This window comes from Apteryx mantelli, chromosome 1, assembly GCF_036417845.1.
Source record: "Apteryx mantelli isolate bAptMan1 chromosome 1, bAptMan1.hap1, whole genome shotgun sequence".
NCBI lineage: Eukaryota > Metazoa > Chordata > Aves > Apterygiformes > Apterygidae > Apteryx > Apteryx mantelli.
Window position 1 is genome coordinate 177345021 of NC_089978.1, and position 26719 is coordinate 177371739.

A 26719-nucleotide genomic window follows, 5' to 3' on the forward strand; every position below is an offset into this window, starting at 1 on the left:
TGACTTCCCCACTAATGTTGCCCAGCTGGTTTGCAAATTCACTATTCAAAGTGATGCAAGTGTTAGACTGTTTAAAACCTGGTTTTATAATGTGCATTCTCATTTATAAAACACTTTGTTTGCATATGTAGAGGTCGCAGGAAACTTTATGAAAATTTAAATAAATTTACCAACTCACCCCTGCATTCAGTTTCAGCTATTTGAGACTTCCATCTTGTGAATTTTTCCTCAATCAGTTTGTCTCTCAGCTCTGCTTACAGCCTAGAGGACTGAAGCCAGAAATACAACTGCCATTTTTCTATGTATTTCTTAAAAGTAAATTGAGATTTCTATTAAACAATTGCTGTCGCCAGCTCCCACTGTGTTCAGAGAGACTGAAATCAGGTTTCTTGAGACAGGACTACACTCCTCACTGGTAGGATGTGGACTTTAAGTAACAGTGGAGAGCTAGTGAAAAGCAGAAGTGGTGGTGGGAAGAGAAGCAAGATACAGAAGGGTAGTTTTAGGATCTACAGAGGAATCGGGGAAAAGCAAGATGCAGAAGGGTAGTTTCAAGATCTACGGAGGAATCGGGGAAAACTCTGGGAAGGCAATGAGCATGGGGGGAGTAGAGGATGAGTAAAGATGTGAGTGCTATGTAGTGAATCACACTGCCTAGGACTTTTCATCTGCCTGGAGAATGAAAAAGGTTAGCAAGCAGCCCTTGGATGTTGAGAGAACTGGAGAAATGCTGCTAGCCTTCATATACAAAGCAGGAAAAAGGAAAGGCAATTAAAGCAAGAAATACTTTCTCAGCTATTTAAACAATTACAATTTTTCAACTATAGGTAGAATAATTAATTCATTATATCTTTTGTATGAAATATTTTTATGAAAAATATAATTTGATGGGGATTGTGAAGAAATTAGAATTAGAAATTAGAACTTTTCAAATTACTTCTAAGTATTTTGTGTGTTAGAATTGCCTACTAAAAACTTACATAAAATGATGGTAATGATAACTTCTGCACTATTGTAAAGCTGAAGCTCTATTAGTATCTGATTTTTATCATGTAGCTGATTTTGAAAAGTGAGGCTTATGATTAAAGGTTTTTACAGAAATCTGTGATTTATGTGGCACATTTTGGGTTCCATCATGTATTCTAACTGCACTCTGTTGTTCTGGTGTGGGGAAACAATTTAGACAGTCTTCAAAATATGTAGTGACTTTCACTCTCACAGTTGTCAGAGAGGAAGAGCAGTCACTGTCAAACTTCAGGATGGTGTAAACTATTCATTTGCATCAGGTGAGGAGCAGGCACAGTCAGTAACTGCAGCTCAGCTATTGGTTACATGTTGGTACCCTATAGGAAATGTCCATTTAGGCTTCACATGCATCTGTGGGTACATTAACAGTTGATTTTTTTCAGTCTCGTAGTGGTGAAGGAATAAAGGGAAATTAATAAATCAAAAGTTAAACTAAAAATTAAGGATTTTTTTAATCTTGGGGAAGTCTTAATACTGTTTTTTCTATCTTAAGACTCTTCAACTCATTTTTGTTTTGTTCCTTTGAGGGCCTCTCCCTCATGATTTCTGCTCTCTTGAGGTTAGCAACCTTGTTGAGGATATACTAAAGATACTTGAGGGCATTTAAATAATTTAATGAAGACATAAAATACATTTTTAATTTTTGTTTCTTTTAGTAAACCTTAAGTATGTAAACGTGATCTAAAACTCGAAGTACTGCATAAGCAATAATTAATTTAAAATACACACTAGATTTGCATTTATTAGTAGTGTTTATTTCCTGCAAATGTATTTGCTGTTTAGATTTAGTTCTCTCAAAACTTAATTAGGATAAAATTTGTGTACATGTTATGTTATGGTTTTGTTAATAAGTAATTTGCATCTATTAAAGTGTAAGCCATTCTTGGGATGTAGGGAATATTTGTCACAAGGTACTTGCAAAATTTCACTTCTTCATGATTAATGGAAAATAAAGTATATAAGGAAAGGTAATATAATTTATAGGACCAAGAGGTATCACTGGAAAATGTATAAAGGTTTTAGGGCATACACATCTTTTCAGGGGTCTTCTGTATTTGTCAAGGGTCTGAAAACAATTGTACATACTTGAAGAACGTACAATGCTTCTTTGTACATGAAAGCTTGATTTTTGTTTTCTTTTGTTTTCCAGCTACATCGGTTGATCTAATAGAATATGTTAACTTTCTCTACAAACATTGCTAATAGCCTTAAACACCCTTAGATCATCAACTGGAACAGCACTACTGCAGTATAGTTGGTGTAGGAATAGAAATATATCCTCTAAGTGTTAGTTATTAGCCAGGTTATAGTTCATTTTATTTGAGGTGCCTAATGAAGCTGTGTAGGGCAGAAGAAGAGTTGCCATAGGATCCCTGTATAGTCAGAAGAGAGAGATAGACCCCTCCACACAGCAGTGAAGCTCACTTTAGGTCTGATTTGCTGTTGGATTTTATTGGGAGCCTGGTGACTGTGCTGTTAACTTAGGTTATCTAAGGTTACATGAGCTGACTCTGAGCTGGGATGCTCAAAAGAGTGAATATGTCTTCAGAGGTATTAAACCATAGTTCTTTTAGAGAGTACCTCACAGACTTTCTTAGAACAGAATAAGTCATCTATGAAACTGGTACAAACACAGCACTCTTCTGGTTATGAGAATATAACTTGTTTATGTCTTTTGGCAAAAACAAAACAAACTGCATGATGTTATGAAGAATCTTTAATACGTATGGCTGAAGGCAATGGTGCAGGTTATTTTTTCAATGAATTTGGTGAATTCAATTCATATGAGCAGAGTAGTTATCTTCCATGATGTGGACTTAACATATTTTCAGACATTTTTTCCATATTCTTTGTAAAAAGATGCTTGTGAATAACGTTTTACTTTTATTGCAGAATGTGGTTTTAGGATACTTGCACTTGCTGTGCATCGCCTAGAATTATAGGCAAACTATGGAACAGCAGTATGGCTTTTATAGGTTGACACCTATTTTTGTGGATTAATTCTTCTTATAGTTAGGTTTAAGCCTTTACTAGACAGTATGTCTCATGAATGGACACACCTTGCATGCCTGCAAACAGACCAGCAGCTTGTACTGTAGTGCATATGGCAGATATATAAATTTTAAAGACTAATAGAAATTACGTTACTGCACATATTTTGATTTTTCTTCTAGGTAAGGGAACGACTGAGGGTTTCTTTAGAAAGAGTCTCTGCACTGGAAGAAGAACTAGCTGCTGCTAACCAGGAGGTAACATGAAACACTTTCTCCCCTTTTGAGGTGCAATTTCTCTAACATTCTGTCCCACGTGTTCCCCATCACTTTTCTTAAAACTGTCACAAAAAAAAGATTAATTACATTCTGAGTAAGCTGCTGAAAAAGGCTTGTTTAAGGTAGTTGTCAGATTAATATAACTTTCTGATTCCTGATTTATTCCATTCTTCTACAGGGCACAAACCAAAACCCAAGAGCTAGTGACAGGTCCCCAATTTTTATATTGGACATGAAAAAGCATTGAAACAACAAATATGTTAGACACTGTAAGAAATTTAAGAACTTGAATTTTCATATAACCATAAAATTAGATTAAACATACATAAAATAAATATATATGTTAACAATGACATTTTAAAACTAAGTGATGGAGGAAAGATTATGGCTGACCCTGAAATACAGGTTTGTCTCTTCCCTTTTAATTGCAGTGTGTCATGATAGACTGTGGTGGCAGATAGCTACAGTGAACTTAGAAGAGAGATTTCTTTTCCTGTAAGGTAGTTTGCAGTCTGTTCTCATCTTCTCTGGTGTTTGAAAGGAGGCACAATGACACACAGCTGTATTATAACATAAGTATACACATATGTGGAAAGGAATTTTACACCCTAGAGAAGGCCAGTCTTAGGTCTGATAATACACGTAATGGAGTTTGCTGGTCACTTTACCACCCCCATCATGTTATGAAACTCCACTGTTTGGAGAATGCTGTCTGACGTGTGCTTCTTACGCTTCTTAAAAAAAATAGAAAAGTAAGAGAACTGCATGAAAGCTATTTTGGGTTATGTGCATTTACTGGTGTCATTTTATTCAGCCTTAAGGCATAAACTGAAAACATCCACAGGCAGCCTTAAAGTACTACCAAGTAATCCTGGTAAAACAAAATCACTATAATTCAAAATTATGTATGATAACATCAAATAGATACTTCTCATGTATTTTTTCTAGTATTAAGAAAAAATTACTTTCTTAAAGTAACTTCTTAAAAATAGAATCTGCAGGTAAGATGCTAGTACCTCCTTTTTGTAAATCATGAATTAGATGTTTTGAATCATCCCTTTCTTCTGTGAAGTAGCTGCATTTTATCACCCCCAAAGTAAAACCACTGTTTTAGTACGCTGTTTCATAATGTCCTAAATACTTGGGCTCAAATGGTATAGTTACATTAAATTGAATAATCTATTATTTGCACTAGTGTTTGTTAAATGAAAAAGCAGCCCTTTTGGACAGTCAGGCCGACTGAGATGCATTCCATTCATCCAGTCCTTCCCATTCATCATCTAATTAAATCCAAATATTCTGTTCACTTCACTGGAGATGGGACCAGGCCTTTAGAGCATTGCCTTGTTATTTTGAGATTGAAAGAAAAATAGCTATAGCCATTAGTACTCAGCACTACTTAGGTAATAAGAATTCTATTGCAGTGCTGTACATCAGACTTCTGACGTGATCTGAATTTTTTTGAAACATATGTAGTTCTTCCTTGCTGTTTGCATCTTTACTTTTCTGTTATGAAGCAGAAATTGAATTAATAGGTAGAGCCTAGGTAACCAGGTGCAAATTGTAGATCTTTCTCAATGTAATCAGTCATGTACTTAATTATATTTCTGCAAGATAATTCCAGATACACATGGGCTTTCTACTGAGAATGCTCTTCAACTTTGCTCCAAACCTTTGGGTAATTAGGATCTCTATTGGGTGAAATATGGAAACAATTTCTACTGATGCCTTATTAATACCTTTACCAGTAAACAGAGATGTCTCTTACATTTGGGGACAAAATGAGTATGAAAGAAGAGCTGATAATTCCATCTATGTAAATCTCTACTTCCTTTTTTAAAAAAATGAGTTTGAAATAGGATTTTCATAGCCTATCTTGCCCCAAATCCTTAGAAAAATTGTACAAACTTTGTGTCTACCTGATACTAAAAACATTTAAGACATTTAATGAACAAAGCATGACATGATCATTAACACAATGTGAACACTGGTATCTCAGTTTCCTATGAAGATCTTTTAAAGCTGAAAACTGGAAATCCAACTAAACAATAATAAAGAAGAGCTTGGTGGGAAGAGATACAGAAGAGAATTAGTGGATTATTTTCAAGCAATAAATGCATTTGAGCAAGAGTTCAGATAATGTTCACACAATTAGTTATTTAAACCAGACAAAATTAATTAGACAGCTGCAACATTTAAACCTGGTTTTACACTAGATTCCCCAGTGAATGCGCAGGCAATGGTCACTGGAAGGCTTTACAGGTTGATTGTACTACATATGAGGAGAAATGGGTACTAAAGAGGGTACTGAATACAGGCTTTTCAGTTATTTCTGTACTCCTGTCACTCAGTGTCTGTTCTCCCATGAGAATTCATATTTTCTTTCATATCCATTTTCTCACACTGATTCTAACAGTATGCTACGTATTCAGGACTATATCTAAACATAAAATGATGACAGTAAAGCAAGTACATGATTAGACATATAACAAATGTCAGATCTGGGGATAAAAGCTTAGGAGAGATGTGTCTGTTAAGGTAGCACCTTTCTCTGAAGCACCTAACTTATGAGTGTTCGTTCCAGTATTCCCAGAGCCACAATGAGACACAGCAGAAATTCATGATCCATTCACTTACTAGAAACAATCATACATTTTATATATATTATATATATATTATATATATATGTATGTATGTGTGTATATATGTATATACACAAAGAGAGAGAGAGAGAACAGCTTTCCATTATAAAAATGTGAATATGATCTTATTTAACAGCCTTTGTAGCATATTACATGCATACCAAATCCTATGAAGCACTTTGTATTTGAAAGGGAAGAGTAATATCCATTTAGTTTAAATTGCAGGAGGAATTGAGATGAACCGTGTGACCTGTTGGGAGAACTTAGTTTGTGTAGCTACCTTTTATACATAATCGCATAGTAGTAATAGAGAAGAATCTTGGTCTGCAGTTCTCGTACTACCTGACTAATGATATGTCATAAATCACACTTGTTGGTTCAGCTGAACTTCTCAAAAACAAGAATATCAACTAAATGGTTCATTTCTGTTTTGATTCTGTGAAGGCAATAGTTTCTATAAAAAATGAATCTGTAGTTTGTCTTCTTTCCAAATGAATGCTATATTGAAATTATTTTGATTTTGTTTAATTTTTAAAAAATATTTGCAATTCACAATATTTTAAAAATTCAGTTCTCTTTATAAATGCCAATATTAAATACTCATCAAATTATCAATGGAATCTTTATATTTAACACAGATTTAACAACAATTTTATAGGGGTAGCGTTCCCCAATTCAGTTACAGGAACTGTCTTACTGAAAGTGAAGTCTTGGTTTTAAGATGTACCAGGCTGAAGACATGATACTTGTACAGTACATCTGCTTCTTATTAAAACACATTTACAAACAATGGACATTACACTTTATTTTACAGAGCATGGGATTCAGTTCAAAAATAGACACTTAAGTGTGGGTGTCTACGTGTGAGCCAGATGTCTAAAAATCTGCTGTAGTCTGTGGAGCTCTAGGTAATCCAGTCTGGGACATAACCTGGCAGTTAATCTGCCAGGGCTGCCAGATATGACACAAAATTTACAGGAGGGCTCCATCTGTCCGGAACAAGAGGTGGGGAAGGAATACCCCCGTCACTAAAATGGCACTAGGCACACCTATGGTAGGCAAGTGACTCTCACAACAGATGTAGACACTGAATGCACAGACAGCTAAATTTAGATGTCTTAATCAGACAGCAGAAGGCATCATCTGGTTCCACTGAAATCAGACAGTGGGCTTCTAGTTGTGGGGGAGAAGCAAAGTGGGCCTTTCTGTAATTAAAGAGATGACTGACATTTATTTAAGTGTATGTTGTATCGGGGAAAAAATGTTTTTGACTATGTATTTTATTTTGTTGCAAACAATTAATGGCAGTAGAGGGGACCTTTAAACATGTGGATGTTTGGAAGCAAGTCAGAGTTAGCAGTCAGATGCGTTTTTCATCTACCGAATCCTCTAAAAAGATGCACTGCGAGTGAAATAACAATAAGTTCGTGGTGCCCCTGGCCCCTTACAAAGTCAAGTCCTAACAACAGGCTAGAAGACTTCTTTATTTTGACAGGTAGAAATGAGATAGTCTAAGAAACTGGGTAGAGTTACACACCAGCTTTCTGTATTATTAGAAAAATAATGTTATTACTGTGATATTTAAGTGAAACTTCAGCTATACGTAGCAGCTCTGAAGTTTTCAGAGAGTTTTCATACACATTGTGGTAAGATAATTGTCTGTGATAACTAAATTCCATAGTCCTCATTACAATATTTGCATTTATCAGCAGTAATCACATGGTGTACCTGAAATTATGACATTTTTTTCTCATATATTTACACTGGAAACCATTATTTTGTAACATCAGTCAGATGTTGACCGATTAATTATATCTATTGTAGCTAAGACAAATAGTAGATCTTGTTAACAGTTTTCAGAAAGATTTACTTCTCACTTTTAGCTAAAACTATTGTAGAAAATAGCTACATTTACTTACCATCAGATGCTTTAAAACTGTTGCTTTCTAGCTACATTTTATCTTGTTCCATATACCTCATGGTCTCTGCAAAAGAGTTTTGTGGCTGAAGGTTGTAATTTGCAGCTACCGATTAGGCAAGATGCAAGTGGTACATCCAATACCAAAGCTCGGTGGTACAATTGTGTCTATTTATGAATGCTATGAATGCAAATGTGATGTTTTTCAGTGAGTATACGAACATTTTCAAGTTTCAACAAGGTTCTGCTAACCAGCTTCCTTTTTACACACTAATTTGAGAGGAATGAGTCTCATCTGCAAGGGAAGTGGGATGCGAATTTTCCTTCTTGATTTTGCCATTTATGGTCTTCATGGAAATTAACTGTAATATTGAAATTACTGACAAGATAACCATTTTTGTTTCAAAGCTTTTGAGATCCTCTTATTAGCACTATGAACTTGAGTCTTTATTAAACATCTGTTAAACTACAGCAGGTTCAGACATCACACTGAGATTTTTAATTAGCCCCATAGATCTCAGAATAAAAGACATTAGGAAGGAACTCTTGCCACCAGTGTTCACTTTCTATGTTAGAAAATTACTAAACATCATTTGAGCTTCAGGCAGTGGTTAAGAAACTCTAACAGTTTCCAAAGGGCAGAGATCCGTAGAATATAGAGAGGCGAGACCGTGGCACATGAGGGTGCTTCTAAATCCATTCCTGCTGCAATGTGCAGTCTTAAATGACACCTACTGTGATTTCCATGAACAGATTTCACTGTTTCCCAGAATTCTCAACAAACAGTTTCCCCAAATATGACCTTTAGGGCTTTTTCTCAAGGCTTGTACTTCAAATTAAGCTTTATGCATGGCTAGTACTATACTGGGACTAAGTCATTTTGTAGAGTACTCTGCTTTGTACACAAATTTCCTCCCCCCCTCCTTAACCATATTATCCAACCCTTGTAAAATCTTCCTGTGTTATTAAGATTCATATGATAAGTGGCATTCCAAGACCCTTTTTTTTTTCTGGTTAACATACTGACTTTTCCATCTTTCCTCATTAGTGGAAACTGTGGCATGGAAAATAGGGCTATAATTACATTTATTATCTCAAAGATATACTTTAGGAACTCTGAAAGCACTGGGAGTGTGTAGAATATGAAATTAGAGAAATTACTGGTTTGAGTTTATGTATCACTGTACAAATACACTCTTTTCTTCAGCATTTGTTGAAAATACCAATGCTGTTTGAAAATGCCAAAAAACAATATTGTCTATGTCAATTAAGACATAGATTACATTTTAAACACTCGAGCAGCCTTTGAAAACCTCATTGTTGCAATTTCCACCTGCTTCTACAGAATTTATGGATCCTTTTGAGGATAAATTTAACTTGTGGAGCTGTCAGACAGATTGTAGGAGATTTGGCCCATACGTCTCTGCTTCATATAATTGCATGCATTCTCTTTGGACAGTGGGTTTCTTCCTTACCAATGGCAAATTACTTATTCGTTAGGGTATCCCATACCTAATTTTTGTATAGCATCCATGAAATCATCCATAAATGATTTACATCATTTAAGAGAAAGGATTATTTGAGATTTATGGTTCTTTATTTTCTATACCAGAAACTTCAGAAAATGTAGCCACTTACTCACCAAAGAACTTTTGTGTACCGTGCTAATTGCCTTACTTGTGCTATACAGGTCAAGTCAAGAAACCAGTAAATAACAGAGGTACATTTAGCAGTTGAGCAGAATTTTGACTCTGACCGTGAAGGTTGTCACAGACATTGTTGTAGTATCATCACTGCTTCTGAAATATTCTATAATATTTAATTTGATGAAAACATATTTTCAAATAAAGCTTTATTCAACTCTGAAGTGTTCTTTTACCCGTGGTTGCTGCTTGTGAAAATACGCTTTCAAAGCTAGCTGTTAGAATTTCAGCTCCTATTAGTTTATAAGCTACTTTTTACAGGCATTTCTTGATGGCTTTGCTTTTGTACATACATACAATCCAAAAGAGTTTTTGGGGGTAAAAATGCTATTGAATTAATAGCTTGCTGAGAAAAATAGCATTTGCATTTATTGAACATATAATATACACAGAATTTCATCAATCTGAAATTCAAAAATTGATTGATTTCAGATCTCTGGATGAAACTGGATGAAATTCAGTGACTTTTTCTGAAGAAGGCTCATCTAGATGCTTTTACCCATCTTTAGTGACTTTAAGTGTATAATAATAAGCTTTTTGGTGAAAAATCTGAAGTAGTCTTAATCTATAGTACCACTATTTTACCCTATTTTCTCAGAATAGTGTGAGTGAAAGTTATTGCTTTGTGAACTCTCTCCCACATATTAAAATTATTCATTATTTTTCGTCTTGAAGCTTTATACAGGTCTAACTATGCAGAAAACATCTTTATAGACTGAGCTTCCTTTTAAATGCCTATGTAGTTGTGTCAGATTTTATCTTTTCTGAAAAGTTGCACATAATAAAAAATAATAGCTCAGTTTGAAATGTAATCTTATGTCCTATAGGTAATTGCTTTTCATTTTGCCTTTAACTTTGACCATCTTGTAGCTAAATGGTTAAGCCTATAAAAAGTAATGTTTGCCCTTTAGTTTTAAATGTGGTAATGAAGCAAAACAATGATTTTTTGTGGATGTTTCTTATACTCTTTGTCCCAAAATATTGATTTTTGTTTCTACACATGTTTGAATTAGGATTTGTGGCATGGCAGCTGAAGAAGTTGAAAATTGCTACATCAGCAGTACATCTTTCACTGCCTTATTTTTTACAAGGTCAAAGAGAAATGAGCACAAGAAATAATCAGTTAAGTTGTCATCACTATTCATTTTATTAATTAATTCCAATCTGAATTCTCAGAGGGAAAAGCACATCAAATATATTGGGTGTATTGAGGACAGCAGGACTGATCTTGGCATTGCTGTCAAAAGCATTTGTCACTAAAGTCTGGCCAGAATAGGTCTGAAATTTCTCAGAAACTTCTATTTTGAGGAGAATGAGAGAGCTTGAATTGTTTTCCATTTTCAGAAAGTCATTTAAGAAAGAGCATTAATTTCCATTGCCATAATTGAGACTAACATCGCTATGCCACTTGAAAAGACATTGTTTCTCAGTATTATATTCATAAATTGCTACCCTACACAAAATTTATCCAAACAATTCTGAGTACAAAAATAAGAGATATATTTTCTACAGGGATGGCAGATATTGGTTTGGGGCATATTTCAGTATTGTAATACGAAAATCTTGATTTAAAAAATTGCTTGGAGATTTAATTTCCCCTTCGATAACTTTCCTTCGTCACTTAGACCTGTTTATATGTTGACCTCAGAGTACTGTTGAAAATCTAGTAATATATATTAAGTGGCTTTTTCAGTAACTCTGCTCTTTCTTTGCTGAAATGATTCAGAAAGCAATATCTTGTAGCTGCCCAAATGTCTTACAGTATTTTCAACTGAGATCCTGAAATGCTATGTTCTGTTACCCCTCTGTTTAGTGTGTGGCCACCAGTAACAAATTTTAGGATAGTGATGGCATGTTCAAATTATGCATTGCCTTTTCTTCTAATTTGAATGCTTCTTATGCGTTCTTTAGAAGAAAACATTTTGTAGGAAGGACTACGATTAACAGAAAGAAAGCAAAGTCTGTTCTCCTGTGTTTGTGAAGAGCTTCTTGAAGAAAAGAATAGCTGAAGGGAGAGGCTTTTCATTTTTTCACAAATTTAATAAAATCTTTGCCATCAAGGCTTGATAACTTGTATATGTATATATATACTTGTATACTCTGTGTTTTTCAATATGATGTCATACAGACAATTGCTACATGCATCTATTTTTGTTTTCCAGATATTCAAAGATCCCAAATATGAATCAATTAAGGTGCTCTAGGATGTTACTGCCATTAAGGAAGGAGTCAGATTCCTCAACTGAAACGATAGATTAAGGCCACTAAACATCTCCATTGCAATACTCACATTTTCTTAAAACCTTGGGTCACGTCTAATATTTCTATTCCATTTTATTTACATGTGACATTTTGTAATGGATTTTGTTGTATAAAGGTTTTTTGACTAGACTGAATCATAGTGTCATAGTTTCATCTTTGAAGAGTAGAGTTTAATTTCATTGCTATTATTCACAAAACAGCAGGAGATCTATTACACCTCTCAATTTTCTGCTATTGCACACCCCTAGGTATCAATAAGCACACATACATTACTCTTAAAGTGCTATAAGCAGGACTTTTTTTCCAGTGGAGCCATTAATTGCACTTTCTTAACAAACGAAAATCTAAGTTTTGTAAGATAGTGCTTAAAGAAAAATGACAAAGAACAAAAAAACATGGGAAACTATGCAAAGAAGACTTGCTAAGTCTTCTTTCTTTACTGTTCCCACAAACATGGTGTTCAGCTGTGAAGTAATTGTTTAAACATATGTTAAAACAGGTTCCTGCGGAAAGCTAGATGTTTGAAATCTATTTTGCAAATCTCTTCAAACCCACTTCATTTTTTGTCTGACAGAAACATTCAACTTAATGAAACCTTGGTCCTCCATGATAAGAAACATTGGTGATTTAATGCTTTGTTTTGTCTCTGAATAAATGATGCCTGGAGATTAAAAATTCCCAGTTTCCTCCCAACCTTCTAATACAAACTCCACATTAGAAATTAGTAGCTTGATCAAAATGAGCATAAATCTAATCCAGTATATTCTTTTTTCCTTTTATGTGTGTTTAAAAAAAATTTCTCAGATGCTCTTATTCAGTGTGAAAGCAAGTTAGATACCACCACTCTAACGTAAAAATGTTATCTTCCTTTTGTTTTGTAACCCAGCTACTATGTACTTTCTGGGAAACAAATGAATATACCAAATTCATTATTGTATAACAATTAATTGGGACTTTTTCCTGCAAGAATTTGCAATTTCCTACCTTGTTGCTCTGACTACATCTTCCATCTGCTGGTTCTACTGAGTTTCTCATTCACTTTCTCTGGAAGCAGAGAGGCTTAGCTTTGCTTTTACAGTATCACTGACCTAAAAATTTTCAGTTATGTCAAGCTTTTCAGTCTTACACATGAGTTCTCCCACTTTCTATCTTCCATCAGACAGTTTCTTCTCTAGACCTTGCAGTGTTTTCTTACCTGTTGCTTCATATGCATTCGAAAAGTTTTGAATAACATTTCTTTATATCTCTTCCTTAAAATCATTCCTGTCATTTTCCTTATTGATTATAGTTAAACAAGTGATGATGAATTTTTAGTCTTTCACATCTTTCTGTTTTCTGACTCTTTGACCCAACTGATAAAGAAAAGTAACTAGGAAATCTATGACGAGTCTTCATTGTATTCTATTGTTCAGTTTCTATATTCTCGTTTTTATAATACCTGCTGCCTGTGTTTTCAGACTTTTGCCTTTGGGATGAAATTGTCTCAATATTTGCATAGCAAAATATGTCCTAATCTGAATTCCAATTTAAAGTGCTGCAGGGATATAAATATTTATTGCTACATTTAGTAGTAATGTATTCCATCTTCACATTTATATTTGAGTGCTTTCTCTGAACATTTTTACTAAGATTATTATTGCATTACTACAGTGTAGCAGAACTCCAGTAAAGGACCAGGACTCCATTTTGTTGTACAGACAATATAAAAACATGGTTCCTGTTCCACAACATTTATAGTGTAAATTTGCTTTGTAGTGTCCATTGCTCACACACCTGTGGAACAGAAAACCTAAATGTAAAGCAAAATAAGCATAGTGACCTGAACAATATGTGTGACAGTCACCATTTAAACCTCTTCTAGGGTCATAAGAGCTCAGTGAATATCACGCGCAGAATTCAGCTGAGCTGGTGCTTTCCGACTGTGCTTGCTCCTACAAGCATTGAGGTTATATTAACTGGGGCTACTGGCTTAGTGCTCTTACAAAAGGAAAAGTAGGGTGCAATCTAATAGAATTCATGGGTACGATGGTCCATTCTGTAAGCAATGTTAGGAGAATATGACTGAATTGTGTGAGTGTTGTTTTTTGACAGCCGATGACTGTGGCAGTGTTGATCCAGGTGCACAGCCTGCCAGGCAGCCGTTGTCCCAGTATGCTGCCTGAGTCCTAGCATGCTCACAACATCGTAACTCCATGCTGGGGCAATACCTGCATCCATGCCCTTACCCCAGCTCCATGCCTGATTTTTTTTTATGCAAGGAAGGCAGGGGCTGAAGCAGGGAGGGAACAGCATCGCTCTCCACTAGGTTCTCAGTCTGGATAACTGTAGCAGCTAGTGCTCAGGCTCACTGTATAGCACACCACTTCTGCAATAATTCAGAGCATACAGAAAATTTCAGTTTTCTGGATCTCATGAGACTGAGTTATAGGAGTTATTTCTGAAGTCTGTACGATGCTTCCTCTTGGTCAGTCGGCAGGGGCCATGGGGCATGCCTGACATTTCTGCACAATGGCAAACAAATATATCAGTATATGACACAGATGTGTGAAGCTGAAGAACATGTCTTAGAGAGTGATTAAGGGATCTTTTGATATCTTCTCTACTTTGTTCTGGAGAACTACAGAATAGGAGAGCTCATAAGTGGCTAATACATGTTCAGTGGATTTCTTTCATTCCCCATCCAATGTAGAAAAAGGGGAGAAAGAAAAGAATGTGGGCTGACAGCCAGAGAAATACTAGCCTCAAGGAGAAGGCAGGAGCAGCAGGAGCAACTTGTGTGGCTAATGTGTTTCACAGTAGCTTGCCTACACACATGAAAACTGCAGGAGAATAACAAAACTTGAAGGCTGTTTTTATATTACCCACTTATGGATTGTTCATAATCATCATGAGATTAGATATTAGATTAATTTCAAATTGTGTTTAACATCATCTATTTGGAAGCCTCATTAGGGAGCTTACAGGTCTATGGAATTCATCTCATATAGGCCCTGGCTTCACAAGGTTATTTTAGCAAATGCTTGACTTTAACTTACTTATTAAAGTAAAAAATATAGCATACATTTAAAGTTGTGCTTAGCTGATTTTTGCATAGAGCTCACTATTACATATACAAAGAAAATCAGTGAAAATTATTAATGTCTACTTTTGCACACAGTGCCTTTTTTTGAGATACCAGAAAGAATACATAACTTTTGTTTGCTCTGTTATTTGGGAATTCATGTGCTTTGAAAAGTATGCCACTCTATCATGCTTTGAATGTATAAATTCAGGTTTAAGAACATATTTGATTATCTTTTTGTCCATATCAGCTTGTGGGTCGTTTGACATTTGTCAAATAAGATATTCATGAGGATCAAGGTAATTTCACTGTAAGAATCAGTCTTGTTGATTCTTTTTCCATAACGATATTTTTGTGCCCTCACCTTGATGAAAATAAAAAACACGTACCAGTTATACTTTGTTTTTATCTGCTGGAACAATATGTTGTTCATTATTTAATGTGTTTCTTTGGAATAACTACATAATTCTGTGTATGCAAATATTACATGATCTATTAAGAATATTTACATCCACTAACTCTCAAATGAGGTTTTAAATAATATAATAAGATCACAGTATTAAGTTTTATGCCCCTTACTCTCCATAGTTATTTTTTATTGTATAAATAGGCCTTATATGCTGCATTTGAACAAAAGATGTAAGTTAATGACTTCAATAAATAAATAAAATCAACTTTCAGGTTCATATGGGTTTCATATTTATTAATAAATATTCTTATTAATATATGAACCAGAAAATGGGTCATGTGCATTTTCATATTAGATCACCTCAACCCACCAGTGCCCTTGCAGGTCTAAGAGATGGTTAAAGCTAATGGCTGTGAGCAGTTTCAGCAGTAACATGATTCAAGAGTAATTTGCCACTCAAGGGACTATTGATCCTCCTTTTTCAATAGGCAGAGCAAGAGTCCACAAGAGTGACAAATGGATTCCACATTTGTTACTGATAGACAATACTGCAGAAATGATTTACATTTTGCTACTCGTCTGTTAATGCTAATAAAACAGCTTAGTGTTAAAATAATTGTGAGAGAAATAGGACTAGAGAGCATGCTGGCAATATGCAAAGGACAGATGTATCTTGGAAAATGCTTATCTAAATACATAGCCATATCACAAATTTTTAAAATCAACAGATTTTTTAAAAAAACTTTATTTTACTGCAAACAGGTTCTCATCATATGTCTTTAACAGAAATAAATACAGAAATAATTTTACTTAGGGTCAAGAAATGTAAAAAATGTTTTGGATTTGATGGGGCAAAATTAGGTACTCACAATTCTTTTGGATCTTGAATGACATGTTACTGGAAAATGTCAACATTAGGAAGCATTTAGTAATCTTCATTAATAGGCACTATCAAAGAGTAAATGGCATTATTCAAAAGGAGTCTTAGAAGGCTTACATTGCTTGGTTCAGTACTTGAGAAATGGTCCAGCTTGTTTGGCATTGTACCTGGAGAGTGCGGTTTAGACAATTTTAAATGTTACAAGAGAAGAAAAAAACTCTTGTATTTCCTTTGCATTAGATAATGGGTGTCATGTTACATTCATTTCTGCAGTCATCTTATAATAAAAACATTATTTTGGAAGTTATACTTATGAACAATGTTCTTTATCATTAAAAAGTATGAAAATTAAATTAATAAGGACCATATCCTTGATTTTCACTGGAAAAACTTGGGGGAAAATATGATCCTAATAAGAATGCCATTGAAAAATATTAACATTTTGACTAATATTAAATAAAGGCACTGGGTTTAATATTTGGAATAATAGACTTTAATTTTCTCTACTGTGCTTTGATTTCAGCAGACTGTGAATTTGGATTTCTTCCCTTTGTGCATGCAGATCAGGGCTTTGATATTCTTTAATTGTAGTTTTGGGGTAAGGTTCATTTCCTTTCTGGATTTTTACTCATATCCTATCATCTGTTGTATTTTCATGTTTTATATCAATAACACAGATGGTGATTTTAATACAGATACAGTATATTGAAAAATATAATAAACTGTGGCTAAACATGCAGAATAATGAGTTTTTGTAACAGGTGTATCCAGCTAAAATAAATCTAAAAAATCTCAAAGTCTATGAACCACAATATGCAGAGAAAGAATCTAAAATTTCATTTTGGAAAGAATGTTTTTACTCAGAGGAAAATGTATTAATGTAATCAGAGGATGAAAATGGATTTGTGGCACAAATAGCTAAATAGTTCATTTTAACCAGAGTGGGATTTTTCAAACAAAAATGTTTACCTTAAGTATTAGTAGTTGTCAATTAAATGCCTGTAAAGTAAGAGCAGCTGCATACAACCCTAGATGTACATTATTTTAATTTGTTTAATTAGTTTGTTCAGTGCCCTGGGTATTAAAAATATGCATGTTTATAGGCAGTATAAACATACATATAATATCCATATACATGGATTTTATATATATATTATATATATATATAAAATACATATGTGTGTATATATATATTTTGGTAACTCATATATTGTGGAAAACAATGAAGATCGTAATGTTTCTGCCAAATCTGTCCTCAGCTCTGGCTGGCCAGCTGGAAATCATTCTCTCTACTACCAAGTGTCGGGCTTTTGTATCCTGGCTTGGGTACATTACAAGTATCTTTGTTACACTAGTTATGAAAGAAGAATATTTTTTTACCATTTTGTTGAGCTTTGTAAAAAAAAAAGAAAAATTATTCAATGGGTGTCAAATTTGCTCTATAATACAACTACGTAATTGGTATTTGTTATATTTTCCCATTGTGCTACTCTGTACAAGACAGCTCCTTCTCTCTGTCATATTTCTTTGTACAATTTTTGCAAAAGATTAAAATCAACACATTTTTGTTTACTTGGGTAAGGGTTTCTGAAGAAAACAAACCTAAAAGAAACCTGGTAAACTGTGAAAAATACTGACAGATATTCTTTTTCATAATAGCAACAGCACAATTGCTGTAAATGAGTTCTATTCCACTTACCAAATGTTGCCAGTATGTCATGGAAATAAATGGTGCATGCTCTAGACTACGTGCAATAACACAAAACTGTTATTTACCCAATAACACTTAATTTGCTTGAGCATTCATAACAAAGGGAAGGAGACTAATAAAGCTTTTTGGCCTATTACCCATCTAAAATCTAAGTGTATTTTTACATTAAAAGTATAAAGACGAGGGCTGGTCCAGACACTTGGCGTTCAGAAGAAGTCAGGGCTCACTGGCCAGACGGCAGGAGGATCTGCACCCAGTGCCATGCCGCAGCCCCTGTGCGCCTGCAGTCCTGGGCTGCCCCAGGTCGCAGGACCCTCCTCACAAGTGGAAGCCAGCTGCGTATTAATGTTAATAAAACAGATGGGCAGTACCTTTCCATAGGTTTCATTAGAACAAACCACCAGCGGTGAAAGATCAACAAATAGGGTTAATATTTTCATGTTGGCCAGTGAAACTTTGGTTCTGCCACCGATTCAGAGCCTCTCCAGTTTTTGCTGCATGTTGTCATTTCAGTGATATACAAGCAGAGCCACAAAGTGCTGGCCACCACACAAGCATGGTTTCAGAGAGCGATGGCTACATCAAGATTTTAAGAACAGAACGATCAAGATGTACAAGAAGCAGCAGAAGCAAGATGTTTTAGCTTTATCTGACAGAACATGAAGCGTAGAAGATACTGACTTACTTAAACCATGAACAAATTGTACCCAAGAGCTGGAACTGTGTCCTACCTCCCCCTTTGCCATAAGCTAAAGATCCCCTGACTTTTTAAGCCAACCATCTTTTACAATACTCCTTTGACTAGCTTGGAAACTGTTGCTATTAATCTGAATGTAACTTCACTTGCTTTGTTAAGTAGCAAATGCTGGCTTCCTAAAAATGATAAGGCAACACTTCTCAGCCATTAAGGAGTAGGAATATATAGATTCTATTTCAATTTCTGTTTATTTAAACTATATGTAGCATGAACATACAAGATTCGTTTTTTATTAGGTCTACCACTGTCTGATCTCCAAGAGTTATGAAGACTCCCTCATGCGAATGATTTCGCCTTGATGAGTGTTTCTCCATAGCCATGAAAGCTGAATAGCAGTATTAATAAAAGGCCAACAACCTCAAAAGGAAGGAAGAGAAGAATTTATGATGTACAAATGTTGAAAACACATATTACTCATAACTCCTACGGTTTTTTCTTAGAAAAAGTGGTATTTTTCTTGACAAATGAGGACACATTTTAACAGGCTGTTAAGCTCAAATAAGAACAAGTTTCCAGAAAGCTCACTAGTTTAATAACAAGAAAGTATACTGGAATCAAGGCAAATATGAAATAATCCTATTTGGGTTTGTTAGTCAGGCATGATCACTTATTTTAAAAGTGAATTTTCAAAGTACTACAAAAGCCCAACTTTGAATTTTGTCTGATTCTTTTGTTTTAAGCAGTTGAATAGGAGAGGAGACAAACTGCTAAGTTAAAAAATACATATTTTTTTCTTCCCCCAAAGTGAGCCTGAAGGGCATTGTTTGTGCTGAAGGCTTCGTTCCCCACCTTCCAAAGTTATTTCTGCAATCTGAAAAGGCTTTTCTTCTTTTCCTTTGTTCTCTCAAAGTGCTGCTAATGTTGCTTGTAATGCTGTACAGTCCATAGTTATTTTAACTCCCACCTGTTGTGAAAATAAAGCTCTAAGTTGATATTTGCACTTTTGGATATAACTGGTTGCAGAGCTTAGAACTTGCATTGCAGAATGAAAAAACTAAGGCATTTCAGCATTAAAATCATATTCAGGAAGATTAATTTTTATCTATTGTTTTAAAAGACTCTATTAGTATGGATTTATGATAAGTTTGATTTATTAAGTCAGAATGTGTATTCAAAATAGTCTGGAGGGTCTTGCAGCCACTATCTCAAATATTATAGACTGTCATACATCCTATGGAGTGCATGTGTTCGTGATACTGAAACATACTGAGGTTTTAACTACAGCTTTAACTACAGCTTTGGGAAGAAAGATCCCCACCACCACTAAATCCAACACCTCACTTCTCCATGTGTTTTTTAACGTCATCTTACACATGAATAGCTCCAAAATTCTGTATTTGCTTGTCTGTTGAAAAAAACCCTAATTATCTGTTTGTTGCCTTAATACTTAAGTTTACCTTTCTGAAAAAAATTGCATATATTAAGCAAGTTATGGGGGAAGGAAAGGTGAGTAGATGCACATTGTCATAATGTCCTATCTCTTGGTGATTTACAAAGCAGATGTGTTTTATTATAGGCTTATATTTAAGACTGACCCTTCCAAAACATCTCATCAGCCTTGCATGACAAACAAGGTGCTTAGAGGCTTGAATGATTCTGCTCCTTGGAAAAGAGCCTGGAGAAGCATATTTAAGAAGGAGAGAGACCACACTGGTTGAAGAGAAAGCCCCCTTGTCTCTGTTCTGGTGATTGCAGCAGAATACGTTTTCCGAAATACAGGGATACCCTGGAATCCATTAAAGCTGTACGGCCAGGGGCCGTGAACAAGCAGAGATTAAACACAGTTATTGCTTTAGCTACTACTAGAAAAAATAGTTTTGCAAAAGCAGTATAAAATTTCTGCCATGCTTAAGATTCTACAGCTGTGTATTTTACTGTGTGGATATGTATTGCAAATCCTATCAGTCTATGACAGAATTAAGAGAGTCCTGCCATGATAGAAACTAAAATCAGTTGATTTAGTTTATTTATTTTACTTGTTATTCTTCAAACCATCATTCAATTAGCATCTATTGTTAGTTAATCAGAAATATTTAAACTGTGGTTTCAAGAAGTCTTTACCAAGTAAAATAGTCTTGATCCAAAAGATGAAAATTTGAGGAGTGTTCCAGTGCTAAGAAATGAGACACACTGATACTCTACGTACTGTAAACTCATGACTAATCAGATTTTAAAATGTGTGAAATCACACCAGAAATTCTAACAACAGCACAGCTTGCAGCCAAAACAAAGTTTGAGCTTTGGTTATGAGGAATGAACGACTTTAAGTTTTGTATTATTCACTGGAAACATTTAATTTTTGCTGGTAAAAAATAACTGCTACCTGCCTTTGTGAATAATAATACCTCTTTATCCCTTGTCTTACCCATCATCACGCACTTCGGTAGATGATATGGAATTTCCGTTGTTAGACTAACATTTGTGAATCTTCTTAGACTTTGGGCTACTGTTGTCTGGTAACGAAGGGTGAGGAGGTGGCAAGCCGCACACACTGCCTCTCCCCTGGGTGTTTCTTGAAGGCTGTGATCTCAGTACTGTCCCTCTCGCTGCTGCGTTTCATCGTTGCTACACCAAGATTAGGCAAGCTCCCTACACTGCCTTGGATCAGCCTAGAACATGAAGCTAATCAGAATTTGTGAGAAGTCTAAACCATGTAGCTAAGTCAGCAGTCTGTTTTCTATGTCGAATTTGAAGTGTTATGTTGTAAGCCAGTCCACTCTGAAATACCTTTTTCTTTATGCTGTAGTGCTGCCCGTGATGCCAGAGAGAGCACATGCATTGCAGCTGTGTTTGGTAAAAGGGGGAGCTACTGGCAAGGAGAAGGAACTTCTTCCCTCCCTGAGAAGGAACTTAACTTTGCCATTCCCTCCATCCCCTCAACTGCCAGAAATAAATGAAAAACTGTTGATCTTTATGACAGGCTATGAAACACATCACTAAATAGAGCTGGTTTGGCAGTGTTGAATAGTACGTAAGTTTTTACTAGAAAAAGGAAGTCTTGCGAGAGCTTAGATGGTATCAGGATGGTACATGCCAAAATCACCTAAGCCTAAGCATTGTTTTATAGTTTTATGTATAGAAATTCAAATAGGTCCTGTTGCAATGCAGTCATGCTGCTAATTCTGAGGTCCTCCTGTAGTGCACCACGTGTGCTCTTAGTACTTGGTTGGTATCTCTGCTTCTTATGGTGACAGCCTGTGATCCCACTGCTGTCCTCTCAGACAGCGCCTGCCCTGGGTTACACTTGCCTGTCTGTTATTAATTGGCAAACCCTGTAGCGTGGCACTTGTGAGATTGCCTCTGGGAGACAGTAAACAATAACAGTATGATTAATTTAGAAGTGGTTTCTTTAATACAATGTATGAGTCATTTTGCCAAAAGGTATACAGTGGAAGTGGATTTAAAATAACAGAGACCTAACAGAGACTTGGTGGTTCGTCGGGCCTCGAGGCAGACCTGGCTTGGCCATGGTCCCACACTGCTTCCTCTGGGCACCACGTTACTCTTTCCATGCTGCAGAGCCCTGTCTCAGGCAGTCTCAGTGTCAAGCTGCCTCAGCTGACAAACTGCCCCAGCACCTTTTTGTATCTCTTTTAACAAATTAGTTTATTTTCATCTCCAGTCTCTCAGCTTTGGCTAGCAGGGCGGCTGTCAGTGCTAGAACTGAGATGGCCTCTTCCCAGGCAGTATGAGCTACTGTTGTGTTTGAGGGAATACTTTTCATCTGGGTCATGTATCTGCCTTTCCAGTCTGATGTCTTTAACTCATTCCAGAGCAAGTAATCCATCATAAACAAATACACAGCAACATGCGCAACACTCATGTTAATGAATACAGCTTTTTGTTTCCCAGTTCTTTGTGTATGCGTGTTTTAGGCATGGTTGAAATTGGGGCTTTTCAGTTGGAATATGCTTAAATTCTAGAAATGGCTAATCTCCTTGCCAGAACAAATTAGAATTCTTAAATACGTATTTATCTTTAGGCAAAATTTAATTGCTCATTCAAAAAAAAAAAACAACTTGCCACTGTGCTGTAAAAAGAGATTTCCCCTTTCATATTAGCGTGGCTACTTTTAAACCATCACATTATAAAGGCTATATATGGATCTTTTTTGTCATTTCTTGAGCAGTCTATTGTACAAATTTATCAGTGACTTATTCAGTGATGTGAATATTTGAGAAAACATATCCCGGTAAATGTATGCTGCGGAATACTGGAATTGCTATAATTTGGCAGTCATTAGGCTGCAAGTGGTTACATACCAATGGGACAAAAAGGAGCGTAAGCAGAAAAGCAGTGGACGGAAAGACTCAGACGCTGCTGTGACAATTTGTTTTGCCTTTGGTTTATAAATTACACAAACTTTGTGGAGTGCAGCAGTTTGCTAAGAAAGAAATTTTAAGTCCCCACTTTGCAACAGATTTTATCTGTACTTTTGAAATAGTCACTTAGCCTCAGTCTTCAAAGGAGTTTATGTCCCAAACACCCATAAACACTCAGTTATTATTATATTATTAATAACTCTCAGTTATTTGAGGATCTGGACCTCTTGTGTTTTAGTTTCCCCATTGTTAGAATTAAGAGAGTTGTGAAGGCAAGTGAATTAATGATCGTAAGGAGTTAGGTGTCATGGCAAATACTGCTATAGAAATACTTTTGTAGATGATGGATCTGTACAGGTTTACAACCAAATATGATCTCTCAGACAGTTCCCTTTAGCTATAAATCAGAAAGTGCAACAACATTTAGAAGTGAATTTTATGAATTATAATTCATTTGGGTAACATACATTTTTCGAAGCAGAGTCAGCAGCTGCTGCTACAGCCAGCTGTTTCCTCCATGCCTCTCCCAGGGACTACTGCCCCTGTAACAAGGAGCGCATTTCTGTGCCTTGGCTATCCCAGTTCCCAGTCCTGCATCTTATATGAAACCTGTGCTGAAATGCAAACTTGTGAACAGGAGCTGCTGGGCACTTATTCATGCTGCTTCTCGTATTTTGCTCATAAACTCAGGCTGAGAGGATGGATGCACGAATGTCTTAAACCACGGCAGCTAAACCTGCTGCAGCTCGACTGACAGAGCCATTAGAATTGCAGAACTGCAATTGTTCTATCCAAAACTATCCAATGGGATTCCAATTGAATTTTGAAATTGTCTTTTGAACAGGATTATAAAATGATTCCTTTTTACTCAAGGAGAAATACAATTAAAATTATTATTTTGACATATCTGAAGTATTTATGTAAGTCCTGTTCTTAAAATTTATGGCAGGCATCTAGGTGACCCCCACTGCATGGGCTGCATGCTTTCTAAACACGCTCTGAAGAGCACATAAAATCTCACATAATTGTCTTAGTTTGGTTTTAAATGTCCCTTCTCCCCATGAAAAATTCTCTTTTTTTGATGCTTATTTCTTACTCAGATTCACAAAAGGATCCATTCATTTTTCATACAAGCTTTTGCAGGTGTGCATCCCATGCCATGTTATCTCTGCACCAAAGAATGAAAGAAATATACTGTATTGTTAATAAAATATCCTGATGATGCAAGATGCTGATTACCTTTATAATGCCTTTAAAAAGGTACATGTAAAAATGACAAAAAATTACCTGCATTTCAGGCACTATATCTAAAATAAATTATTAATATTGATAAATAAATTAATTGCACAACTGAAAAAAATGTAGCCACCTTATTTAAATTTCCCTGAACTTTCTGAACAGTGGCTTCTGAAAGGCTCTGTTGAGAGAAATACAGTATTTATGTTTATGAAACAGGATTTAAATCTCTATCAAAGCAGAAGAAAATCACCTCAGTCTTCAAACATCCTTTTTTCCCTGTGCCACACTTAATTATTACCATATAAAATGGCAGGCATTGATTAAAGCTTCACACGAGTTATCCTCATCAGAATTAAATACAAAATCAAAAGGTGAAACAGAAGTCTGAATTATGTTTTCAGTAGATTGAAATCAGATCTTTAACACTGTTTAACTATAGACTTTTATGCTAGAATAACGTAGGAGGATATCCAAGTAGCCAGTTTCACTGCTCTCTGAAACACCTACATAAAGAAGAGCAGGATGCAAAAGTGACACAATATATTCGCAAGAAATTTGGTTTAGGGTAGTATCCATGTAAAAAGAAACACCTTTTTGTGAAGAAGAGATTTAAAAAGAAAAAGAAAAGCCTTACAGATCTGTCAGCTCTAGCAAAGCACAAAAGGGGGGATCAGTGAGTTTATTTGGCTAGGGCAGCTTCTGTTTAAATGTTGAAAGATCAAAGGAACAAGTTCAGTGGTTTAAGGTAGGGGAAGTTTATAAAAAAAGGCTGAGGAATTTTCAAGAGCTTCAAATAATTGTCTTCTTTTAATACCTTATATTCTTGAAGTGCTCCACATCCTCACTGTTTTTAGGAGACTGTCTTAACATTTTATATATATGTGTTTAGAGGCTTTGTTAACAACCAAACATTATATTTAAATAGTTTTAAAACTTTTGTAAATTAATAATTAATAAAATAAATTCAAACCAGAAAAATGAAATAATTAAGCCAAAAAACATTTCCTACTGTTTTAAATATTGGATAAAAATCCTACAAAAAGAAACCCTGTACATTTTTACATTAATTTGTTTATTAATTAAATTAAATCTCCTTATATCTCTGTACATTGTAAGCATCTATTCAACGGAAATAAAATTAAATCAAGATGATTAGAGTAACTACTTTGAAATACTTTACTGGCAGATGGTTTTATATACAATTTAAATGGCAAAAACATTAAGGAAAAGTCAATAGAGAAATTAATTATGTGATTAATTAGAATAGCATTCTCTTTAGCCTACCCAGAGGCCATATACTTTTGAAATCATATAACTAATTCTTTTATTTATTTTTCCTATGTACTGTTATATGCACTGTGACAAGGAAAGTATGCATTCATAGGATAACTGGAAGTTTTCCACACCATATCTGAGAAGTGGGCAGGACCGGGTTAGCATATAATCCCATATTACAGACATGCTTTTTACTTCATAACATGAGTCTTTTCTGGAATTTCATCAGTCCTTAGATGGTATTTGTTTCACCTAAATTTAGTCAGCACAGTGGGGACATCTAGTTTAAGATAATTGCATAAGTTTTCTCCTCAGTCAGGGGAAAAGATATGTATGCCATTCATCCCACCTGTTTCAGAAAAGGTGACTGACTTGCTAGAGATACTTCTCTTTCCAGTGTTTATAGAAGGAATTAGATAACCACTTTAATCGAGGCACACAACACTCCGGCTTTTCAGTTATCCTGCTTTGTGCCAGCCAGATAAATTCAAGCTTTTCAGCTCAGCTATTGTTATTCTGCCTTAACCCCAGACTTCAGGAGAGCGCAGCTAACAGAGGCAGCGAACAGACGCAGCAGTTTGCGCAGCAGTGTTTGGGCTCTGACTAGAACTTGAGGATCTTGTTGGAAGTTGTGGGCTTTCTGAGGACCCCCGAGGAACTAGCAGGTGATTGCTGTGAACAGGAAAGGGGAAGCTAGGCAAGGACAACTGCAGGAGGCCTTGACTTCTCCTGGGAAAAGCTCGTGGGAAAAGCTCCAGCTAGGAGTGGCTGCTGCTAACGAGCTCTCTTGGTTGCCCCTGACCAGAGGGAGCTGGGGCCTTTGATCCCAGTGGCCTTTGATTAGGGCGGTCAAGCACCCTCTTAGCCAGTGCTAGGGAGAGGCCTATATAAGAGCCAGGCCTAAAGTGCAGTGAACAGAGGCAGTGAACAGATGCAGCAGTTTGTGCAGCAGTTTGTGCAGCAGGGTGCATGAAGGAACCTTCGTTTCTGTTCCCTGTGGTGTACGCTTCCTCAAGTATGGTTGTGACACGCCGCAGAGCGCGTTCCCCAGTGGCTGTTGGAGTTGCTGTGTCAGAGGCTGGGACCCAGACTGACCCTCTGACAGTAGATGCGGCTCTACAGGTCTCAGGCTGCAGGGAGTGCTTGGGGCCTCTCCGGGAGGCCTGGGCTGGCAGCCAGCTCTCCTGCAGGAGGTGTGCTGCTGTTGGCGAGTTGTGTCGTCAGGTAAGGGAGTTACGGGAGGA

General features: G+C 35.9%; 1 protein-coding gene across 1 annotated transcript in view; it reads left to right on the plus strand.

Moving 5' to 3' along the window:
* Positions 1-26719, plus strand: part of PPFIA2 (PTPRF interacting protein alpha 2) — a 363489-nt gene that overhangs the window by 230739 nt on the left and 106031 nt on the right. The window contains exon 7 of the mRNA XM_067312975.1: positions 3201-3275. Coding sequence (XP_067169076.1) covers positions 3201-3275 — 75 coding nt within the window. The remainder of the gene's footprint in view (positions 1-3200; positions 3276-26719) is intronic.